This window comes from Magnusiomyces paraingens (genome assembly GCF_902498895.1).
Source record: "Magnusiomyces paraingens strain CBS 517.90 genome assembly, contig: contig2, whole genome shotgun sequence".
NCBI lineage: Eukaryota > Fungi > Ascomycota > Dipodascomycetes > Dipodascales > Dipodascaceae > Magnusiomyces > Magnusiomyces paraingens.
The window spans coordinates 2,833,745-2,855,135 of record NW_022474068.1 but is presented as its reverse complement, the minus strand read 5'-3'; the positions used below and the strand labels follow the sequence as shown (position 1 = coordinate 2,855,135).

Below are 21,391 nucleotides of genomic sequence, written 5' to 3'. Positions count from 1 at the left end.
CACCGCACTTGTTAAAATTCTCATCATTTGTCCAATCAGCGAGTTCAAATACTTCTAATAGTATTTATTTACTTATTTATTTACACAGTTAGATACAGACTTTATTTTTTTTTCTTTAAAAGTCAATCTGGTCCGCCTCGGGTGGAGACTTTAAGGTACGGGCCACGGCTTCAATGTCATTAAAGTTATGAAGCAACCGCCAGTAGATGGGCACAAATCTATACGGACTCAAGTAAGCTTCAGGAATATTTAACTGATGGCCCTCGCTATCAGTGATTTCAAGAAATGGACGTGCAGAATTCGCCATAAACATAAATGTTGAGCGTGACGATGCATCGGCAATCTTGTGGGATGAAAGGCAATTCTCCGGAGCTACCAGGTTCTTGTCAGTGCGATCATTATAGGAAGCCTGGAGTCTGTGGCACACTCGGTTGATCAAAGGTGCTGTGCTAAGAACATGATCACGAAGTTCACGGATGCCAGTCAACTGGTATAATCGTGTAAGCTCACGAATGTAACGGGCTTCATTCAGTAAAATGTGGCCCGACACACGTAGCCGTTGCACGGGGTCTCGCTCTCTCAGCCCAAGAAAATCTAGTATAGAGAAATCCAAGTATTTGTACTTAGAAAGTCTAGGTCTTTTAGGATTCTTGGTATCATTGGCCGGTGTGTCTTTAGAATCTTCCTGAGCCTCTTTCATCATGTTATTAATTCTTTTGAGTAAAACCCATCGCTTGAACTGCCAGATGATTACCTTGTTTATCTCTACCAACTCTATCATACTCAAATTTTCCGAAGTCAAGTGATCTGCAGCACGAAACACCTTATTATCGTTTTCAAAGCTCTCTCGTGAAATGTTCCATCGATTCTCCAAAATGTCAAAGTTAGACAGATAAGATGAAGAAAGAAACTTGAAAATGTTTTCAGGGTTTTGTGCCAGTGAAAGCTTAATTCGCTCACGCAATTCTTCAGATGAGGGATTCTTGGAAACATCCTGGATGCTGCTGTCGTATAACGGAATTCCAACCTCAACAGGCTTGGGGTCCTCAACAATCGAGGTAAACAAGTCTGAAAAAATGCCTGAAGTTGATAGCATTTTAGGCTTGGAAGAAGATCTTGTTGTTGAAAGGGATTCCTGTGTAACTGAAATCACAGGTTCGCTAGGCTGTGGCCATGATTGCTGTTGTTGTTGTTGCTGCTGCTGCTGCTCCTCCTCTTTTTCTGCTTGGAGAGAAGTGGGGGTGTAAGAAAAATATCTAGGGGTATCAGAAGCTTTAACTTGCTGAAGAAGCTGAGCGTAGTAAAGCCTGCCACTATTTTTGGTAGCCCAAATACTTGTTCTGATTGATTTCTGTCCCAACATTGTTATTAGAGATCGAAATAACAGAGTGGTGATTCTTTTTTTTATACACGATGCACACTATCGTCAACCTGATGGGAGGTCTGTCTAATTGCACAAAGCCTATCCGAACAAGGTTGCAGAATTTTTTTTTTTTTTTCATCTCTTAAAAACCCTCAACCCTAAAGGTTACCCTGAATAGATCTTAGTCATTGCGGTGATCGTTCCGACTTAACATCCACCTCCACATCCACCCTTCAAAAAAAAAATCACTCTCTCTCAGTACCAATCCTGTTTGAAATCCAACTCTTTTCTTCATTTTTAGTTCAATATATACTTTCCAATGTCTGCTGCAGTCGCCCCATCGTCAGCTCAAAGTCTGGCTAAAGAATCTCTTTCTCTCTACAGAAACCTTCTGAGACAGGGCTCTCGTTTGGCTGCATACAACTTCCGCGAGTATGCGCTACGACGGACTCGCGATGCCTTCCGTGCCAACAAGGCCATTGACGATCTTCGCGAAACACAAGTTTTGATCCAGAAGGGCCACAAGGAACTTGCTGTTCTTAAACGTCAAGCTATCATTTCACAAATGTATGCGGCCCAGAAACTGGTTGTGGAGGAATATGCACCAAAGAACCCAATCATTGCCAGTTACGAGAAGTTCCCTATCCAGCCTGAAAGCCCCCGACTACCAAAAATTGATAATCAATAAATAATGATTTGTTTTTTTTTTCTTTCTATTTTTTTTTTGTATAATGTACCTTTAATTTAATCATGATCTTCAATGATTCTATAATGAACCCTAAAAATGCATGAATTTTGGCAAAGCAGTTTTTTTTTTCTTCGTTTCTTTATTTACAAAATTTACAAAAATATTTACTCGTTTAGAAATTGAAGTAAGTGTTGGTAACATCGATAATCTTCTTACCACGGCGAGCAGCAGCTTCATCCAAAATCGTCTGCTTGGTGGAAAGAGCCTCAATGACACCCTTGGCAACGTTCATCTGGTTTCTGGATCGGTAAATGTTGCCAGTAAGATCCTTAATACCGGCACACTTGCAAATCTCATAAATGATGTGATTCACACGAAGACCGTGACCAGGAGGAGCAGGTCTCAACTTAATGACGACCGAGTGGTATTTATGCTGAATGGAACCGTAAATAGTTCTGTCTTCGAACCGCGGAATGTAAGTCAGGTTCTTGACAGCGTTCCAGTGGGCTCGTTGCAAAGCAAGAGCACCTTCAGAAGAGTCCTTGCCCTCACCAATACCAACATTACCCTGGCGATCACCAACAATAGCCAGCGAGTAGAAAGAGGGAATCTTACCCTTACGGGTCATGTTGACAACACGCTTAGAAATTAGCTGGCGCACAGTCAAAGACTTGATGTAAGAAGCGGACAAACCAGTCTGCTCCTGGAGCTTGGAAATGTTGATGGCAGAAGCACTTTTACTCGACAAGATATCCTTATCAAGAGAAACACCGGGAGGAATTCGCTGGGGAATGGGCTGGTAAGGCTGGTCCTTCTCAATCCACTCATGTCGGCCAAAATCGTACAGAGGATCGTAAGTCGAGAAATCTTCGGTATAAGGAGGAGCAAAGTCCACCTTTGACTGCTGGCGCTTCTCCCAAAGCTCAGGGGAAACGGAAGACTCTGCAGCAAGAATCGACTTGATCAGAGATGGTGGGTAGTACTTCTTGAGCTGTTCCAGATGCTCATCTCGCTGGCGCTTGAGGTCCTCAGAAGGCTGTGTTGAATAAGAAGCTATTAATGATGGTCGAACCAAAGAGCTGCGTGCTATTATAGGCGACGCTCTACTGAGCTGTAGACTCTTCTTAACAATGCTGTTCATCGTGCAATGTGTTGTAGGCGTTCAGCGGTAGAAAAAATCTGCCTTTTTTTTTTTGAGTCCAAAGGGTGGGAGTGATAATTTTTTTTGTTACTCCCACAAAAAAATAATGGAAAAACATTGGATGAAAAGTTTCAAGAGGGTAACTTCCGGATATGGATTTTCAAGCCCCATGAAAAAAGATATTTTCGAAAAAAAAAAAAAAATTTTACAAAAGAAGAAGAAAAACTTACAAGAGACTTTTCTTCAAAAATAGATTATAGAAAAGCACAGATAAAACAAAGAAAGAATGGCCCCGAAACCAAAGTCCAGTGAATTTGTCGGTGATTCCGATAGTGATTCCGATTCTTACGATCTGTGAGTTGACCGGTTCTTTTGTATTTAAACGCTTTCTAACATCTCGGTTAGTTCATTCAAACCTCCAAAGGGATACGTCAAAGTCCGAAGCTTTAAGGCTCTTCCAAAACAATCACTAGAAAATAAAGAATTCTGGTTAGTTGAGATACCCTCTGGTGTTGATGCCAGCAAACTCTCGTATATACCTTTACCAGAATCTGGAGATGAGTCCTCTTCCAAGAAGAGTACCAAAAAACCCAGCACAAAATCCACCCAAAGCATAACCGTTAGTATTGACGGTCAAGACTACAACGTTGCAAGCGACACCAAGAATAATACTCTTTCAAAAGACAAGGATGGAAACTCTTCACTGCGTCTGCTGCTGCCACAAGCCCTCAGATCGAATTCGCACACAACAGAAAAGCTTTCGCTTTCTTCAAGGGAAATTTCACGCGTTATTTCGATAACCCCTTCAGTCAAAATCCCCAGCATTGATTACGATAAGGCCATTCAGCCCCAGCCACTGGTTGAGCAACTGACTGGAATGGTTTTAAAGCACTTTGCCACAGGCTATAGCGGCGGCGAAAGTGAAGACGTTACTGAAGAGCCTAAAGCTGTTTTAAAGCATGAACGACAAGAGGAAGAAGAAGAGGAAGAAAAGCCGGAAAAGAAGCGCAAGAAAGAAAAGGTTGAGAGCGAAAAGAAAGAAAAGAAGGACAAAAAAGAAAAGAAAGATAAAAAGGACAAGAAGGAAAAGGAAAAGAAAGATAAGAAAGAAAAGAAAAGCAAGAAATAATATGGAAACATGAGGTTTTTTTTCAAATATTAAATGAAAAATAAATTAACTAAGGTCTTATTAATGCTGCGTAAAATATCAAAATCCTTCAATATCAAACTCAAAAACGGATTCCTGTACACCATCTTTTTCTATGAGAGTATCTTCTGAGTGCAACGTGCGCTCAATGTACTTGACATGGCCAGTATGGGAAACCAGAATGATTGTGTTTGTACGCGTGCCGTAATGTACTCCATCGTCATCCGTCGCACCGGCCGCCGTAGTTGATTGTGTAGAGGATTCGTCCTGATTACCACCCACTGTTTTCAAATTAATTGTGGGCACAAATACAGAATATCGGAGATTGTAAAAGATTTTGTCGAGGTCAACGACTTGATGACCTGACGAGCCCTTGTAGCTTGCAATGGTTCCAATCGCCATTCTATCAGAATTCTCGTTTTTTGCTATGTTTTCGCGTGGATAAGTGTCAGTGTTCATGAGGCAGATAAGCTTCGACACAAGTTCATGTTCCGGAAGCTTGGTCTCTGAAACTTCTTTGATAAGCTTCTCAAGTGACGAAACACCAAGCTTGACTTTGGGCCATGGCTGGGTCACTTGGCTATTGGAAATTCCTATTGTCTTGCCACATATAGCACCATCATCATCAACCTCGGTGGGGTCAGGCTTAGTGGGGTCAAGCTCGGTCTCACCGCCACATTTGTTAGTTAGAGTTTCTTCGGTGGCTGGTTTTGTTAGTGGCGAAGGAGGAACAGAAGTGGCACTTTTTGCATGGCCGTTTAACGGCTTTGGTTGTTCAGAAAACAAATGAACGCCAGCATCTCCTCCTCGGTTAGATAATAGGTGAAAGGGCCTAATTCCTACTTCTTTGCAATTTGCATCAAAGCGACGTCGAAGAACACCACAAAACATGGTAAAGCCGCCCGTGTTTGTCAAAGCCTCTCCATATTTTGTCTGCTGTCTGTTGATCCATTCCTCAGGATCCATGTCAGACTCTAAGAACTCGCGAGGAAACAGGCCTCTTGATATGGCACCCTTGTGGTCTAAATGTTTTGTTAGTTAAAGGTCCGGAAAATAGCCGTGCTTATCATACTTTGACTGGCTGGTTCGTGGAAATTTAGAAGAACAGCCAAACGGCCTTGCTTGGTGATACCAATCCATGTTCCATGTTCCGGACGAGCAAGATCAAAGGGTCCTAAGATGTTATCATGAGGAGGGTCCCAAAACCGGGCTTTGCTGGTCGGCCTTTTCAGATACTCATCTCTGTTGGAAAGTAGGATTAAAGAGCTGGTCTGTTAACATTTGAAAAAAATAAAAAAATAAAAAAAAAATAAAAGCAAAAGTAGATATAAATAAAATAAAAATAAAATAAAAATAAAAATAAAAACAAATAAACTTACTAGTCTGGATGAAGAGTTGAAGCAATAAGAATACACATTTATTAATGGAAAAATCAATATTTGATATGCTTGCAGAATATGTAGATATCGACAAGAAAAGTTCAGAAAAGGGATTATTAAGTCTTCCCCTCATTTTGAAAATATCCTTCTTCTTCTCTCCCTCCAAACGGTTTCCACGTGACAAGAATACCGAAGGTTATTGTAGTTTTTTCTCCCATTATTAATAAAAGTACAAGCCATCATAATGAATGACTAAAAATGCTATTTTTTTTATATTATATCTTAAACACCATAATCCTTAAGAAGACCACCCAAGTGAGTGTTTGTAATTTTACCTGTACGCGGTTTACGTTGCTTCTTATTGGAAGCTGTTCCCTTTTTGGATTTAATGGTGGCTGGATCAACACTAGTAGGCTTAAGTCCTGCCTTATCCAATTCCTTTGGCAAATCCGCAGAATCGGGGACTTTTACACTTGTCCAGATCTTGACAAAGTCCTCATCAATGCCACCCAGCTTCCCACCAGTGTTTGCCCAAACATATCTTGGAATGTTTTCTTTCTTTGTCCGCAAAACCAGAATATCACCCTCCTTCTCCAGCTCTTCAATCGCCGCAAGACACCCATTCCAGCCATCCTTTAGTTGCTTCACTGGCACACCTTGAAAAGACTGTTGACTTCTCAAAAATGCTAGCAGCTCCTCCTTTGAATAAATATTGTATATTGACACATAGGCGGCGGTTTGCTGCGTCATGTTGATCTTTATTCGATCGTGCTTTTGTAAGCCTCCAAGCAGTAAGTCAATCTTAGTTGACATATAGCGCTCAATATCTTTAAATGGGACCGGTCGGTCCTGCTTCTTGATGTACTCTATGGCATTGACAATTTGTGTTCCCATCTGAATTCCGGTGCCTGTGTTGGCAGGCTGCGAATATATGATGGTGGATTTTTTTTTAGGATACGGAGATTTGTTGCTATCATCTGGATTGTCTCTTTTATGCCCCGCTATAGGTTCTGATAAAGGAGTATTTGGAACAACCTTTTTCGGAATAACAGGGGCAGACTTGACTTTGTTTTTGAAGGAGTTGAGCTGTTCACTTAAGGACGACATGATTGGCGGCTGACTGGCTGGGTGGCTAGTTGACTGGAGTGTTGGCTGGAGTGTTGGCTGGAGTGTTGGCTGGAGTGTTGGCTGGAGTGTTGGCTGGAGTGTCGGTGCCTGGGTTTATGAAAACTAATATATGTGATGATACAAAATTTTTTAAATTAAAATAAACTTAATAATGTTGAAAATGCAATATATGGTGAAACACCTGATAAGTCGATATAAAATTTTATGTTGAACGTATGTGTTTAATCGATATGAAACTGAAAGCCAGACTTGGTTTAGTCGATAATGGTGGCAATGGCGTTGGAAAATTGATATTTGGATTATGGAAGTTATATAAGGGTTATGTGTTTAATTTTTTTTTTTCATCATGGCATTATTCTACAGTTACCCTACTTGAAAAATTAGGGCATTAGTCACGTTATTTCTTCAAAAAAATTATTTATAAGCCTCAGAAAAATTTTTTTTCTTTCCTTTCTTCTTCTTTTTCTCCACAATATCGCTGCTGACTGTTTTCAGGAATTGCGCAATCTCTTTATAAAACGGGCTTGATAGATTGCATTTACTTTTATGTACTTTCTATTAGGAGCGTGGCCTTTTCGGAGGTCGAGGGAACCTTAGCTTTTCTTTGGCATAAACGGTTGCAGCCAGAATAACGTTCAACAGTAAAACCATCGCCGTCTAGGTCGCCGCTAGCTTGCTAGGTCCGTGCAGATCCATGAAATGGTGATGACCTGAGTTCTGATACATATTCTGTGCAATTGACATGGGGTTATCCTTTAGCACCTTTGTAGTAATAACAATAAAAAATGAAAAATATTTCATTTTGTGAAATAGTTTCTTTGTATAATTAATTTTCCACGATTTTCAAATCGGCCCTTGTATTAAAAATGAATTATGCAGCATCACAAATTACCAGCCTTTGAATGTTTGCGATGCAAGCAACAGGCTTGAGAACTTAAAGTTGTTACAACTTTGTTACACAGGGGGATTTCCAATGTATCTGCTTTGGGACAAGTGCATGCGTACACGGTCGATCTTAGGCCAGCCCAGCCCCAGCCCAGCCCCAGCTCACAATGGGTCCACAAAGCTCATGAACCCAGCCAGCCCAGCCAGCCCAGCCAGCTTTTGTAAGCACCTGGGATCTTCACCACCCTTAAAATAACAAAGTATCACGCTTAACAATGGTTGATTTTCATGTCGCGTATTAATTTTTGGCCTTTTGCTAAAATAATTTTTTTCCCTTAAACTTTTTTTTTCGGGTTTAATTCCTTTCTTCTTCTTTTTTTTTTTTTTTTTTTTTTTTTTTTTTTTTGATTTCTTCTTCTGTTTCTTTCATATAACTCAGAATATACTTAGAAATATACATTCACTCATTTACACTTTTATTCAACTCTTTTCTTCAAACATATACATTGTCTTTTGATCAATGGCTTCAAAAGTTTTTAGAGACCCTTTTGGCGCTCATAAACCCATAAAGTCGGCGGTCAAACCTGAAAAAGCACCCGTTCAGTCTTCAGAAAAGAGCCAGCCCCCAAATACAAAGAAAAAGCAAAGCTATCTTAGTGAATATGAGCGCGAATCTCTCAAAGTTTTTACTTTCAATATCGACAATATCTACAACGCAAATGTCATTCCGCGCATCGTCTTGAAAGATCTTATTGTGCAGACAATCAATGAACTTATTAGTAGAGGTATGCTGAATTGCTTTTTTAAAAGACAAATCTTTTCCCCCCCCCCCAAACTAATCGGATTAAGGCAATAAAACACCCTTTCTTTTGTTTCCTTTCAGACCATATAATGACGATATAAAACCACACGATGTTAATGGCCAAGTTTTAGAAGGCCAAGACGTTAAAGATGTTATATTGCGCGTTTTTCCTCGTGGCCAGCGTCCTCTTGGTCCCCAAGCTATTTTACGCGAGATTAGAAGCGAAGATATTTATGTATGTTGGAATGATAAAACTTTCTATACTTGTTCTTTACTAACAAAATTTATAGACCCTTTCTGGTGTTTTAAAATGGTGCTGGTCAAGACTACCTGGTGGTATAATCACTTGGAAGTTTTATCGAGAATATAAGGAGCAGGAAATGTCGCTTATTCAACAAAAAAGTGTTTATCCGTATGATGCTTTCAAGACTCTCATGCCGAAACTTGTTGAGTCAACAGCCCATCGTGAAATCATTCAATCATTTTTTTCTCTTCTAGTCAAGTTTTGCACAATGACCAACTACAACCATATGGACCCCAAAAAGATTATTCGTTTGGCAGGTCTTTGGGCTTTTGACCTTAATAAGCCCGACAAAGATAGTTCAGATTTTGCTGAGGGAATTGCATGTTGGAGCGTTGCAGCAGAAGCTTGCTATCACTTGTTTTTGGCTCATCTTCGCACTTTTTATCCTGACCCTCGTACTAGGGGGTCAACCTACATTGACAGCTCTTTGGAAAAGATTCTGCAAAGTGAAACTACATACCCTCCACCTTCCACTATCTACATGAAAAAGGCTGTTACTGTTCCCAAAGTCACACTAACTGTTGGCAGACTTTCTTCAAGTCCATTCGTGCTTCTTCAACGCATTTCAAAAATTATTCAGTTTGAAGATTCTTCAAAATTCAGCTCTGATGACGACTACAATAGTTTATACTTTTTGTTTCACGACATTAATAAGATTGAGGATCACATTACAGAAGAAAGTCGGCGTGTTTTGAATATTATCAGCAAGGAAAATACCATTTTTGGTGATCATCCTCTTAAAATTAAGGACACAGTCAATTTACCATATGATCTTCGGTGCAGAACTTGGTCTAAGTCATATAACCACGCATTGATTGACCCAACCACTGGAGAACCACACCGCCCTCTCACAAATTACGTTTACGAAAAGCATCAGCGTGACCTCATCAAAAACGCTAATTTCCCAACTGGCGAAAAACCAAAGGTTCCATACCCGGAAGATGATGTTCTTCCTTCTATAGGAAACACTCGCTCTGTCTCTACTGGTCCTTGGAAAGAGGTCATTTCGACATGGCAAAAAGTCAATGCTACTAATATTGACATTGACAAGTGGAACAAGGACCGCAGAATCACAACAGAGAACCTTGCCACTTGTGTTGTTTCTAACGTTGCAATAGACGATTACTTTATCTGGCTTTGGATGTGCTCTCTTTCTAGCGAAGAAGACGAACGTCGCAAAGCCTTGTTTGGTCGTTCCATTGTTGTCGAACTGAATCTTGACAATACACCTAGTGGACGTCGATGGATCATTGTGGAAGAGATTTTGTATCCTCGCCCTCCCCCAATGAAACAAAAGCCACCACCAGCTGATTTACCGTTGAAAACACCACAGCAAGATACAACAAAGAAAACTAAACCTATCAGAGAAAAGAAGCCAGTAAGAATTGCTGTGCCAACGCCTAAACCACCAGTTTCGAAAAACCTTACTGTACCTCCAAAGCATATAAAGATCTCCACTCCTATTTTAAAGGTTCCAGTTCCTACAACCGCTCCTAAGGTACTTTCTACAGCACCAGCACCGGTACCGGCACCAGCACCAGCACCAGCACCAGCACCAGCACCAGCACCAGCACCAGCACCAGCACCAGCACCGGCGCCTGCACTAGTGCCTGCCCAAACGCAAACCATCCATATTCATTATGATAACATTGAACCGTTGGTTGCTGCTGTTTCCGCTCGTCTTAAGCAACAGCTTATTGATTCCACAACTCAAACTGAGGCTTCAAGACAACCTACCCCAGTGTTGCCCATTTCAGCTGACGATGCGAATAACAAGGGTGTTCAGACATACAATTCAGAATCTATAGGTGTGGGGACAGATTTAACTCCTGTATTAGCTCGTGCTGAACTTCGCAACCTAACGCCACCACCACGAAACCATGTTGATTTTCCCAACATTGAAGTTTCTCCTACAAAAAAAGAATTTGTTCCAGCGCAGAGAGATCTTAGACGTGGGTCTTCTTATGAAGATGTGAGGAACTCAATTCCTTATATTAGTGCAGAAGACTTAGACGACTTTGAGTATGCCATCACTCCTATTTTTGATCCATCTGTTGCTCCTATCGATGCAGTTGTTATTCCAAAACTTCGAGTTGCAGCTCTTTCGCAGGCAGCACAAGCAGAGCGTCAAACACAGGATGCTAAGTATTCACCACCAATGGATGCCGAAATTTTTATTTCCCCCATTATAGATGGTCAGTCTCAGAGACGCGTTTTCTCTTCACCTTCACGGCACCATATCCAACCTCGTGGTAGTCGTAGTTATAATGAGTATGAAGATGTTGATTACAACAATGACAATCATCTACAGCGGCACCTTCCTCATCCTCCTCCTAATTCCAGCCGCTATAATCATCACCATCCTATTTTGAACAAGGGACCGCTTCCGCCAGCTGGCAAAGCTCATGGACCTCTTCCTCCACCATTATTTCCTATTTCTGCTAACGCAAGAGAAGCGACTAGAGGCCTTCCTGCTCCACCTATGGGAGGCCAACCTCAGGATGAGGGTATTTTTGACAGATCTAATAATCAAGAACCTTTTGGCTTTCAAGGCCGTGTTCAAAACCCAATGTTTAGACCATCACCTCATTCCAGTGGAAGTACGTCTCGAAACTCACCCAGAACAAGTCAAAGTCCTCCAAAAAACACTAGCAATGTTCCGCGTGACTTTCAAAACACCAACTTTAACCCACAACCAGTCGCTCGTTCCAGACATCCAAAGCACCCTTCTAAGCTTCGTGACCAAATGGATCTTGAACCACCAAGACTTCCAGGCCATTCACACCAAAGAGCCAGAAGCACTTCCAATCTCCCTTCCGTTGATGATTTCATGTTTGATAGTGGACCAATGCGTGGAGGTGCTGGAATTGCTAAGGTTCCTTCTCACAATAATCATCATGCTGTCCCCACAAGTTATCCAAATCGTTCAAACGATTCAGTAAAAGATGTGCCATATGGATCTGATACCAGCTACCGCTACGACCTTCATGAAAAACCTAAAGCATCTCCTGATCCACCCGGTATCATGAAAAACCGTGGTCCATTTCATTCAAAGAATAAAAGCTTGGATAATGACTCGATGATGGGCTATGATAGTGAGATTTCTGCAGAATCCTTGACTGTTCCTTCCACTCGCAATATACTTCCTAAGGAACCATCTGCTCCTCAATTGTTCAATAACACGCTCCCCCGAAAACCAGTAAAAAGCAGTGCCGCTTTTTTGGGAAATCGAAAGGAAAATATTACTGGGAACAGTGCTGTGACAAGTTGCACTATTGGTGAATCTATGGTAACTGCACCTACACATGCAGCCAGCATTACAGCTTCAATGCACTCCAAGAGTACCAGCAGTTTTGTTTCTGAGGAACTTTCTCCTTCCAGTGCTTTTTCTCATGAGTTTGTTGAGACCTCTGCAAACCGTCAGCAACAACAACATCAACAACAGCTCTTGCAGCCTCTCACTCACCATTCTGTTCATGAAAACTCACCTTCCATGATTCAACAAGGTACACCAGAAGCTATCAACTTGAGTGAGTTTTCAGCAACACCAACAATTCCACAGGGCCATGAAAACTCGTATTCTGGCACATCAACTGAACATAATAGAAACAGCGCTAGCACCGCTTCTCCTAATTCAAGCTCTTCTACTGAACAAAATAGATCGGTCACTAACTCACTTCCTGAATCTGATCAGTCTCATGGGTTGATTTTAGATGGTGATGTTGGATCGGCAGAACGCCCGGATACTGGAATTTCTAACTCGTCATGGCATGAAGTTAGAGAAAATCTCAATGAGATGAAGCGCCAGTCTCAGAATATGGACGTTTTAGATTATCTTCCACCCATTGTTGAAACTAAAACTTCTGATACACTTGGAAGCATTAGTCCTGAAGAGTACGTGAATGAGACAGAGGATGCTTTGCGACACCCCTCCATTGTCACTGGTGAACATGTAAAGACGATTGCAGTGCACAACGTTCCTGGACCTCAGAATGTACCAATGATGTCGTCATCCCTTCCCCACTTTGAGAAAGGACCCAGTGGAATTAATAAAGGCAAAGAAAGACCTGAAAGTGGCGTGCTTGACTCTTCTGCAACTAGCAGCTTTGTTGCTCAAGTTGTGCGCGTGCCACCTCACTCATCTCTTGAGAGTAGCGTTGTCCGTCCACCCATAGTTGTTTCTAAAGCTGACGGTACATCTTCATCATCCTCTGGAGAAGAAAATACCCGACCAGGTGGTGTTCCTGTTTCACAAATAATTTCGCGACAGATGTTACCACCTACAGAAACTTTGTTGAGCAACCCAGAAGCCTCTACCTCATCTGAGGCGACGACAGGTGAACCTCAGAAAATTCCGCTGCTACGAACACGACGTGAGCGATTTTCAACTGGCAGCCCACTCTCATTGTCAGCAATTGCAAATAAGACCAAGTTTAAGGATCGTGCTCGACGAATACTGTCAACTGGAAGTCACCCAAATACTAGACGCCATTCTACGGCTGAAATATCCGCCCCGACACCCGTGGTAGCTCAAACAAATAATGCTGCTGGACCATCGGGTACTACAGATCCGTTTTTTCATTTTGATTCTACTAATGAGGAAAATGTTGCCCGTGCATATGGATATGTTTCTCCTAGTGAACAAGAGGCAGCAGAGTTGCGTCGGGCGCTGAGCAAAGAGCCCGATGATGGCGGGATCGAAAGTGCCAATGGAACACCTGCCATTGCTTATACTATGGCAAGAGCTGCTGCCGAAGAATCAGATAACACATTGGGTTATGTTCCACCTTCTTCTGGAGGATTGCCTGAGGCCCGAACACAACAGCGACAAGTCGCTCAAGAATCTTATGGTGCTTATAATGAGTATGCACGCAAGAGACTTGAAGCCTATCATAGACAAGAGGCTCAACACAAGTTGGAAGCTCATCATGTTGCTATTACGAAAAATCACCACGAGCAGCCTCCATTGCTCCAGCCATTGGGCCAGGAGTATCCTGAACATTTTGCACCCAACTATACACCAGCATCTCACGACTTACGATATGTGCACAGTGATGTGCTTGAAAATGAGCCTGAGTCAGCACCTAAAGCTAGCCGATTGAGTTTGCAAGGTATTGTCAAGGCAGTAAAGAAGGTTGGCAAGAAGTAAAAAAGTTGTCAGTTTGACAATTTGGAAGTTCGTTTTTTTTCAATATTTTTGATAGGCTTATTTACTAATATTGGTACTTCAAATTTTTAGACAATTATTTAGTTAGTTTTTATTTATAATTTAGTTGGTTTCTTTTCATGAATATTATCTCTAACACAGATTAACTCAAACATCATCAGCTACAAACAAAGCAGTCAAAATTAAGGGTCGGAGGTCCTGTTTTCACTTTTCAGTTGTCAGATGAAAGAAACCTGCGGGGGTTTCTTTTTATGCGTTACCCCAACATCATGATCTATACTTGTTCAATTCAATTCAGTTTGAGGATGTCCTGAAATTGAATTTTTAAACGACTGTTAATATTTTTTTTATAACCATTTGTACTTATCTGTGAAATTTATTTTTAATAATCTCAGTAATGTCATTGATTTATTTGATTTTGTATTTCTTTCTAATGATCAGACATAATTATTGTTTCTTTATTAAATATTAATTTCTCAAATGGCGTTTACAAATATTTATTGGCGTTATTTTTATATATTTAAAAAAAATGGCATTTGATGGTGAATTGCGCAATGAAATTCAGAAGAAAAAAAAAAGGGTATCTACTACCAAAAACAACACAAGGTCGACCGCTCTGAAAAATTGGAGTCAGTTTAAAAATGACTTTCTGGAATCAAATTTTAAGTACGTACTTGACATTTAAAGTATACTTTAAATGCCAAAAAATAATTTCAATCAAAACTAAATTCTTTTTAGAAAATTTTTAAAAAAAATTGCGTCAGCCCGGAGTCGAACCGGGGGCTCGTCGATGGCAACGACGAATTTTACCGCTAAACCACTAACGCATGAATTAATTAAAAATTTTAAAACTTTTGAGTATTTAAATAGAATCTAAATATCTAAATTTATATAAAATTGGTTTTGTTTAGTTATTCAATATTATGGTGATTTGTGGAATATCAATTGAAGAGTGCCGTTGTTGCTCTTCTCTATTGACCCCCTTTTGATTATGTTATTCGGTTGAGAAATTCCAATATGAAGAAGTCACAAGTTAAAAAAACAAAGAACTATGGTGGTATAAATAAAAGACCTTCTCCTCTTTTTTTCAATTACTATTTATTTTTCCCAGCACTTATTTTTTTTTTTAACTTATACCTTTACAACTATATCACCATCTACTACTATCAACTATTATTTACTATTACCAACCACCAACCACCAACCATTATCGTCAACATTCAATTTCTATTATCAACTATGATCTATTATTTACCATACTATACTATCCCATATTCAAACACACTATCATCTACATTTCTTTAAAGTTATTACTTTCAACAAGCTGCAGTGGTCTTTTGGTAAGTCTACCTATTCCAATGCACCAATATTTAGATCATTGATCTAACCCTTTAGTGGACAAATCTTCACACAACCTCAAAGATACGGTCATTCTTTGCCACCATTAATTTAGTTATTGTTGCAGTGGTCTTTTGGTAAGTTTACTTATACCAATGCATCCAGTATTTAGCATATGGAACTAACATTTTTTTTAGACTGACATGCGATTCACTTAACCTCAATTATACGGCCATTCTTTGCCACCATTAATTTTGTTATTGTTGCAGTGGTCTTTTGGTATGTTTACTTATTCCAATGCACCCAATACTTAGCTAACTAATTTTTTTTAGATCATCATGCGATTCACTCAACTCCAAAGCTATACTGTCATGGTTCTCCATAATAGGTTTCTTTATCGACATGATAATCTAAGTAACTCTATCCATCTATCGTTAATGATCATGCAAACAACATTGAAGACACATGTTGGATAAACTAATGGAGTTGGTGAACATCGTTTGTGACAAGCTGCAACTGCAACTGCCACTGCAAGCAACTACCATACACACCCACACCCACACACCACTATCTTACTATCTCACTATCTCACTATCTCACTATCTCACTATCTCACTATCTCACTATCTCACTATCTCACTATCTCACTATCTCACTATCTCACTATCTCACTATCTCACTATCTCACTATCTCACTATCTCACTATCTCACTATCTCACTATCTCACTATCTCACTATCTCACTATCTCACTATCTCACTATCTCACTATCTCACTATCTCACTATCTCACTATCTCACTACTACTTACAACACCATTATATTAACCCATTGTACTTTTAGCCTTTCAATGTTTTAATGGTTGGTCGCAGATTAATCAAGGATTGACGCCCTTGATCCTGCTTATTGACCTCCTTATTGTTATCAAGAGGAACCAGGACCACTATTGATGAAAGCGTGAGGTAGCATCTTTGTCGATTGACGATTGTTTTGTGTTGTGATGAATCGACTTATTATGCTTTCTGTTATTCAATGTTTTGATGGTTGGTCGCAGATTAATTAAGGAGTGCCGACCTTGACCCTGCTTATTGACCACCTCTTGGTTATCCAGAGGAACCACGCCCACCATTGATGAAAGTATGGTGCAACCTCTTTGTCGATTTTGTTGTGTTGTGGAGAATCAACTTGTTATATTTTCAGTTACTCTATGCTTTGCTAGTTAGTCGCAGCAACCTAAATACGAACAAAGAAACACAATTTATTTATGGTCATGTTTGGTTCACACTTTTCCACAAGCTGGCATCAGACTTCATCTTATGGGGTATTTGAGAACTACAGATTGAATCAACTCATACGAAAAACTTAAGACCAAAAAATATTCCGTGTCACCAAAGTTAGGCAATTTTCAAGGATATTGTCGATGCTCATGAAACATATATTTTTACAAATCCTGAATGGAAACAAAACAATAATATTATTATTACACTATGTGATCACTCAATTCGAGAATGGAATGTTGTTTTTTTTAAAACAACTGCTGGGATTAAAATTAATCTTTGGTGATGATATTGCATATTTATTGCGGATAAGCTAAAGATTGAAAGGCGGCCTTCTCCTGCAATTAATGATTTAAATGTGAAAAATCAATTAAGAAATCAACTAACCAAATTAATAACCAATCTGAAGTTTCAAAAATAATAAAATTAAAAAATTTAAACTTTTCAACAATAAAATAGATCTATTTTTTCATGATCAAATTAGTTGACTAATATTTTCAAAAAAAAAAAAATACTCTAGATCTAGATCTAGTGTTAATTTAACCAGCAACTATCAATCATTAAAAGTCGGCTTCTTTTTATTGCAGTTATCACCACTGGCATTTATATTTTCACTGCCGCTTCCCTTATTTTCTCTTTTGTTTTCCCCGTCCTCGCTTTTCAAATCTGAATCTGAATCAAACATACTTTTGACGGTACTATTGAGATATGAGATTGGCCCACAATACTAGTAATTAGAATTAGCATCATCAGAATTTGGTTTACCTCCCAAAACAACCATGATATATTAATTTTCTCAACACTTCGAACTGCCGACGGAGTAACGGAAGGAATCGACATCATTGCTATCATGGCTTTCGTATGTTTAATCTCTCAAAAATAAAGTCATCAAGAGATTATCTCTATAAGAGATAATAGGAGTGGGAAAAGAAAAAAGATTTGCGCCTCATCATCTATACGAAAGGCACATATAAACGACACCGTTTCCTTGCTCATCACCATAGTCATTATTGTCATTATTGTCATTATTGTCATTATTGTCATTATTGTCATTATTGTCATTATTGTCATTATTGTCATTATTGTCATTATTGTCATTATTGTCATTATTGTCATTATTGTCATTATTGTCATTATTGTCATTATTGTCATTATTGTCATTATTGTCATTATTGTCATTATTGTCATTATTGTCATTATTGTCATTATTGTCATTATTGTCATTATTGTCATTATTGTCATTATTGTCATTATTGTCATTATTGTCATTATTGTCATTATTGTCATTATTGTCATTATTGTTATCATCGTAATTATTGTTATCATCGTCATCATCGTCATCATCGTCATCATCGTCATCATCATCGTCATCATCGTCATCATCGTCATCATCGTCATCATCGTCATCATCGTCATCGTCATTATTGATTCTAATAAATGCAGATATCAAGGGTCTTCTAGTATCCCTTCCCTCACGTGAATCCAGGGCTTCATCTTCATTAGCACCATCAATGTGTTGAACTAAAGCTGATAGCGATCTGATTCGTTGTTGCATTTGTTCTCGTTCTAAATATTCATTGGTATTTTCTTCTTGTTCCTGGGTTGAAGTATTTTGGAAATCATTTTCCAGATCTGATGCGCTGAAAATTCGAGGGGTTCTTTGAACAGCAGTTTGCAACATCATAGACATCCAAACATGAAGAAATCTGGTCCGGAAGCTATTTTCATTCCTACCCTCATTTCTGTCGTTCTGATTAGCATCATCATCATCAGTACTTTCTTGACGCCTTTGTTCACGAAGTAGGTTGAGGATTTCATTAGCAAGTGCAATTTGAGGTTCATGAGAGTGTGAATTTTTGCGACGATCAGCCATTTCTTGAAGAGCCTTTTCGCGAATCTTATCACGATACAATTGAGAAGACTGGCCAGCAAATATTCCATCATCTTTAACTGAATCATCGTCTTCTTTTCTAGCAAATTGATCAGACGACATATTTCCAATCACGTACCGATGATTGTAGGGAATATATAAAACTTCTCCACCTTCATCATGACCTCTAGATGCATAAATCGCAGGGGAAAGAGGATTCCAAGATACATCGCGAACAAAAGCATTTTGAAGCTGATGTCTACTTTGATTAACGTTCCCTGAGACAAAAAGATCGTCAGTTTGGGAGTTGTCTAGAACTGAAACCAGAGAGCCATCAATATGCCAAATATAAACTGATCCATCGGATGAGCCCGAATAAATATACTGGTTTCCTGTAGATTCAGAAGGTGAAAAATAACAACGAATCAAAGTGCGGTAAACTTTGTGTCCAGAGTAAGTCATTACCGACGAATCTCTTATCGCTTTATTGTCGTTTGTAAACTCTTGGACACGGTAATCAAATCTTTGAATATTTCGAGCATCTGATTCCTTAGTCGTGATATAACGTAAATCCCAGAGCTTGATGGTTTGATCTTTACTATTACTGATAACATAGTTCCCTTGCATATTTCCTTCAGCATATGTTATTCCTGATCGATGACCAACTAAGGCATGGACAGGTTTTTTTGAGGGGACCCTGGTATCAAAATGTCTAACAATTCCATCATCGCATCCTGATATAAATTCTGTTCCATCAGCTTTAATAAATCGTACAGAGTTAACTTCATTTGGGTGTCTGTAAGCTGTTTGATTGCATGAAAAATAATTAAGATTTCGAAACAAAACTTTATTGCTTTTCATGCCCAATACTACCGTATCACCGCTTTCGTTAATATGACAAGAAAAAATGGGTGAGTGCATAGCGGATGATACGTGTGGTGTAGAATTTATTTCTATTTCGTCCGGCTCAAAGAAGTCCCAGTTCACAATTGCCAACTGAGTACTTAAAGAAGTGACAACAAACATACTGGAACGTTTATTGTAGCTTACGTCGGTAATGGCCCAGTTGCCAATTCTCGACAAGTCTGTACTTGCTTTTAACACAGGATCACTAAGAGTCCCGGTATTATAAATTTTAAGATCAAAATTTTGGTCGGCTGTATAGTAGAAATTTCCACCTTCAATAAATTGTCCAACATAAATAGCTGTACTGTTTTCAATTGCCGTTAAAGCATTTGCTTGAGGTACAAATCGATGATTAATATCCCATATGGAAGTTGATTGTCTGAGATAAGCATTTGAGCCCAATCCTAAACGATAACGTAAAAGTAGCTCAGGGGTGGACTTTTCACGTTTTGATCTTGACCAAGAAAAGAGATCATTTCCTGAAATTCTTTTATATGAAAAGTAAGAGCCGTATGGTTTAGGCGAAACACTTGAACCAGATGACCTAGATATTCGATCACCGTTATCACTTTCATAAGTGCTTCCAAAAATCGATCTCTTCCGTTTTCTTACCTGGGAAATATTTGAGCTCTTTCTTGGGATTTCAAATTCTGAATCTTCTTGCACTTCGTCTTGGTCGGATTCGTCATCATAAAGGTGTTCGTAAGAAGGACGAATATACATGCCCGAGTCAATTCCATTTTGCAGTTTAAAATTTGCAGTTTCAGGCTTAAAATTAGACGATGAATTAAAGGGAAATATTTCCTGAGTGTTGGGATCAGAGTCAACTGATTTTGCATAAATTTTTGACCACGTCGCACTAGAAAGCTCCTTAAGATTGGAGAGTGGTAATTGTTTTATGGGAATTCCTGATTCATTTTTTAAATTTGTTTCAAGAGCATTGGCAGCATCTTCATTTTTAGTTCCCATAGTAGAGCGTGCCAATTTTTGAAAATCGTCACCTGGTATTGATTCATAAATCTGTTCATATATTTTTTCATTTGCTTTATCATTATGACTTGGCGGTGGTTCCATTAAGTTTTCAGGATGGTATGAATCAATGATGTTTAATAGGTCTTCAGAAAACCCAGCATCTCCACAATAGCGCAAAAAAAGACTGGCACGTTTTAGTAGATTAGGGTATGCTTTAAGGTGGTTAATGTTTGCTGTGAAAGTTTTCTCAATTTCTTCGTTGGGAATCTCAGGTTCCAGCCCATCAATCATGTCTCCAATTATAGACTCAATACATTTGTCTGAAAACAACATATATTTATGTTGAATGTCAAGAATTTCATTTTTTTTATTTGCATAGAGTCCGAGTAAAGCGCCACAGAAAACTTTAAACAGTTGAGTGGCATGTTCTATGTCCTTGAAGTAATACCCTGTGGTGGTTTGCTTTTGCAATAAAGTCTTGTCAGGTAGGAGTGTAGGAGGAACTTTACTCGCAACTTCATGCGAAATATCTGAGGAGTTGACAACCTTTTGAGCAGCTTCTAAGGTAAGCGATTCAAAGTCTTGAGGTTCGAGTTTAGGTCCAAGTTGTTGGCTGTTTATAAGAATTAAGACTGTAAGAGGAGCCGTATTTGTGACCAACTTGGTAAATATTTCTGTTGACAGAGCAGTAGAAATAAAAAGCTTTTCATAAGAGGGATCCAAGATCTCTTTGACTTGATTAAGTATTTCAGTCATTTTCCATGATGTTTTTTTTTTTTTTTTTTTGAAAAAAAGAATACTTTAGTGTATTTGAATAGAATAAAATAATTATTTTAATGTGGCGGTTTATTTATTAATAATTAGGTTTGAGATAATTTGAGATATGGGGTATTTTGTGTTACAATTAAAACGAGGCAAGATAATGGTGATATTGTCACAAGCTTGTAATAACTGCTTCACATCATCGCCATAAATAATTTTTTTTTTGTACTGTAAAAGAAAAAGAAAAAAAACCTGTGATCTGG

The 21,391-nt window shown here is 39.1% G+C and overlaps 8 protein-coding genes across 8 annotated transcripts; 3 read left to right on the top strand and 5 right to left on the bottom strand.

Moving 5' to 3' along the window:
* Window positions 1-115: 115 nt before the first annotated feature.
* Window positions 116-1,363, bottom strand: SAPINGB_P002646 (uncharacterized protein; the record flags this gene model as incomplete). The annotated part of the gene is made up of 1 exon (XM_031997364.1): window positions 116-1,363. The coding sequence occupies one exon, from the start codon at window positions 1,361-1,363 to the stop codon at window positions 116-118; it is 1,248 nt and encodes a 415-aa protein (XP_031853255.1).
* Window positions 1,364-1,682: 319 nt separating this feature from the next.
* On the top strand, window positions 1,683-2,051 carry SAPINGB_P002645 (uncharacterized protein; the record flags this gene model as incomplete). Its single annotated transcript, XM_031997363.1, has 1 exon — window positions 1,683-2,051. The coding sequence occupies one exon, from the start codon at window positions 1,683-1,685 to the stop codon at window positions 2,049-2,051; it is 369 nt and encodes a 122-aa protein (XP_031853254.1).
* Window positions 2,052-2,223: 172 nt separating this feature from the next.
* Window positions 2,224-3,192, bottom strand: SAPINGB_P002644 (mitochondrial 37S ribosomal protein uS5m; the record flags this gene model as incomplete). The annotated part of the gene is made up of 1 exon (XM_031997362.1): window positions 2,224-3,192. The coding sequence occupies one exon, from the start codon at window positions 3,190-3,192 to the stop codon at window positions 2,224-2,226; it is 969 nt and encodes a 322-aa protein (XP_031853253.1).
* A 286-nt stretch (window positions 3,193-3,478) lies between these two features.
* On the top strand, window positions 3,479-4,321 carry SAPINGB_P002643 (uncharacterized protein; the record flags this gene model as incomplete). Its single annotated transcript, XM_031997361.1, has 2 exons — window positions 3,479-3,546; window positions 3,598-4,321. The coding sequence occupies 2 exons, from the start codon at window positions 3,479-3,481 to the stop codon at window positions 4,319-4,321; spliced, it is 792 nt and encodes a 263-aa protein (XP_031853252.1).
* Window positions 4,322-4,399: 78 nt separating this feature from the next.
* On the bottom strand, window positions 4,400-5,756 carry SAPINGB_P002642 (uncharacterized protein; the record flags this gene model as incomplete). The annotated part of the gene is made up of 3 exons (XM_031997360.1): window positions 4,400-5,361; window positions 5,412-5,605; window positions 5,719-5,756. 3 exons carry the CDS (start codon window positions 5,754-5,756, stop codon window positions 4,400-4,402), a joined length of 1,194 nt encoding a protein of 397 aa, XP_031853251.1.
* A 244-nt stretch (window positions 5,757-6,000) lies between these two features.
* SAPINGB_P002641 (uncharacterized protein) lies at window positions 6,001-6,825 on the bottom strand (the record flags this gene model as incomplete). The annotated part of the gene is made up of 1 exon (XM_031997359.1): window positions 6,001-6,825. The coding sequence occupies one exon, from the start codon at window positions 6,823-6,825 to the stop codon at window positions 6,001-6,003; it is 825 nt and encodes a 274-aa protein (XP_031853250.1).
* A 1,426-nt stretch (window positions 6,826-8,251) lies between these two features.
* SAPINGB_P002640 (uncharacterized protein) lies at window positions 8,252-13,986 on the top strand (the record flags this gene model as incomplete). Its single annotated transcript, XM_031997358.1, has 3 exons — window positions 8,252-8,516; window positions 8,581-8,768; window positions 8,824-13,986. The coding sequence occupies 3 exons, from the start codon at window positions 8,252-8,254 to the stop codon at window positions 13,984-13,986; spliced, it is 5,616 nt and encodes a 1,871-aa protein (XP_031853249.1).
* Window positions 13,987-17,567: 3,581 nt separating this feature from the next.
* Window positions 17,568-21,122, bottom strand: SAPINGB_P002639 (uncharacterized protein; the record flags this gene model as incomplete). Its single annotated transcript, XM_031997357.1, has 1 exon — window positions 17,568-21,122. One exon carries the CDS (start codon window positions 21,120-21,122, stop codon window positions 17,568-17,570), a length of 3,555 nt encoding a protein of 1,184 aa, XP_031853248.1.
* Window positions 21,123-21,391: the final 269 nt, after the last annotated feature.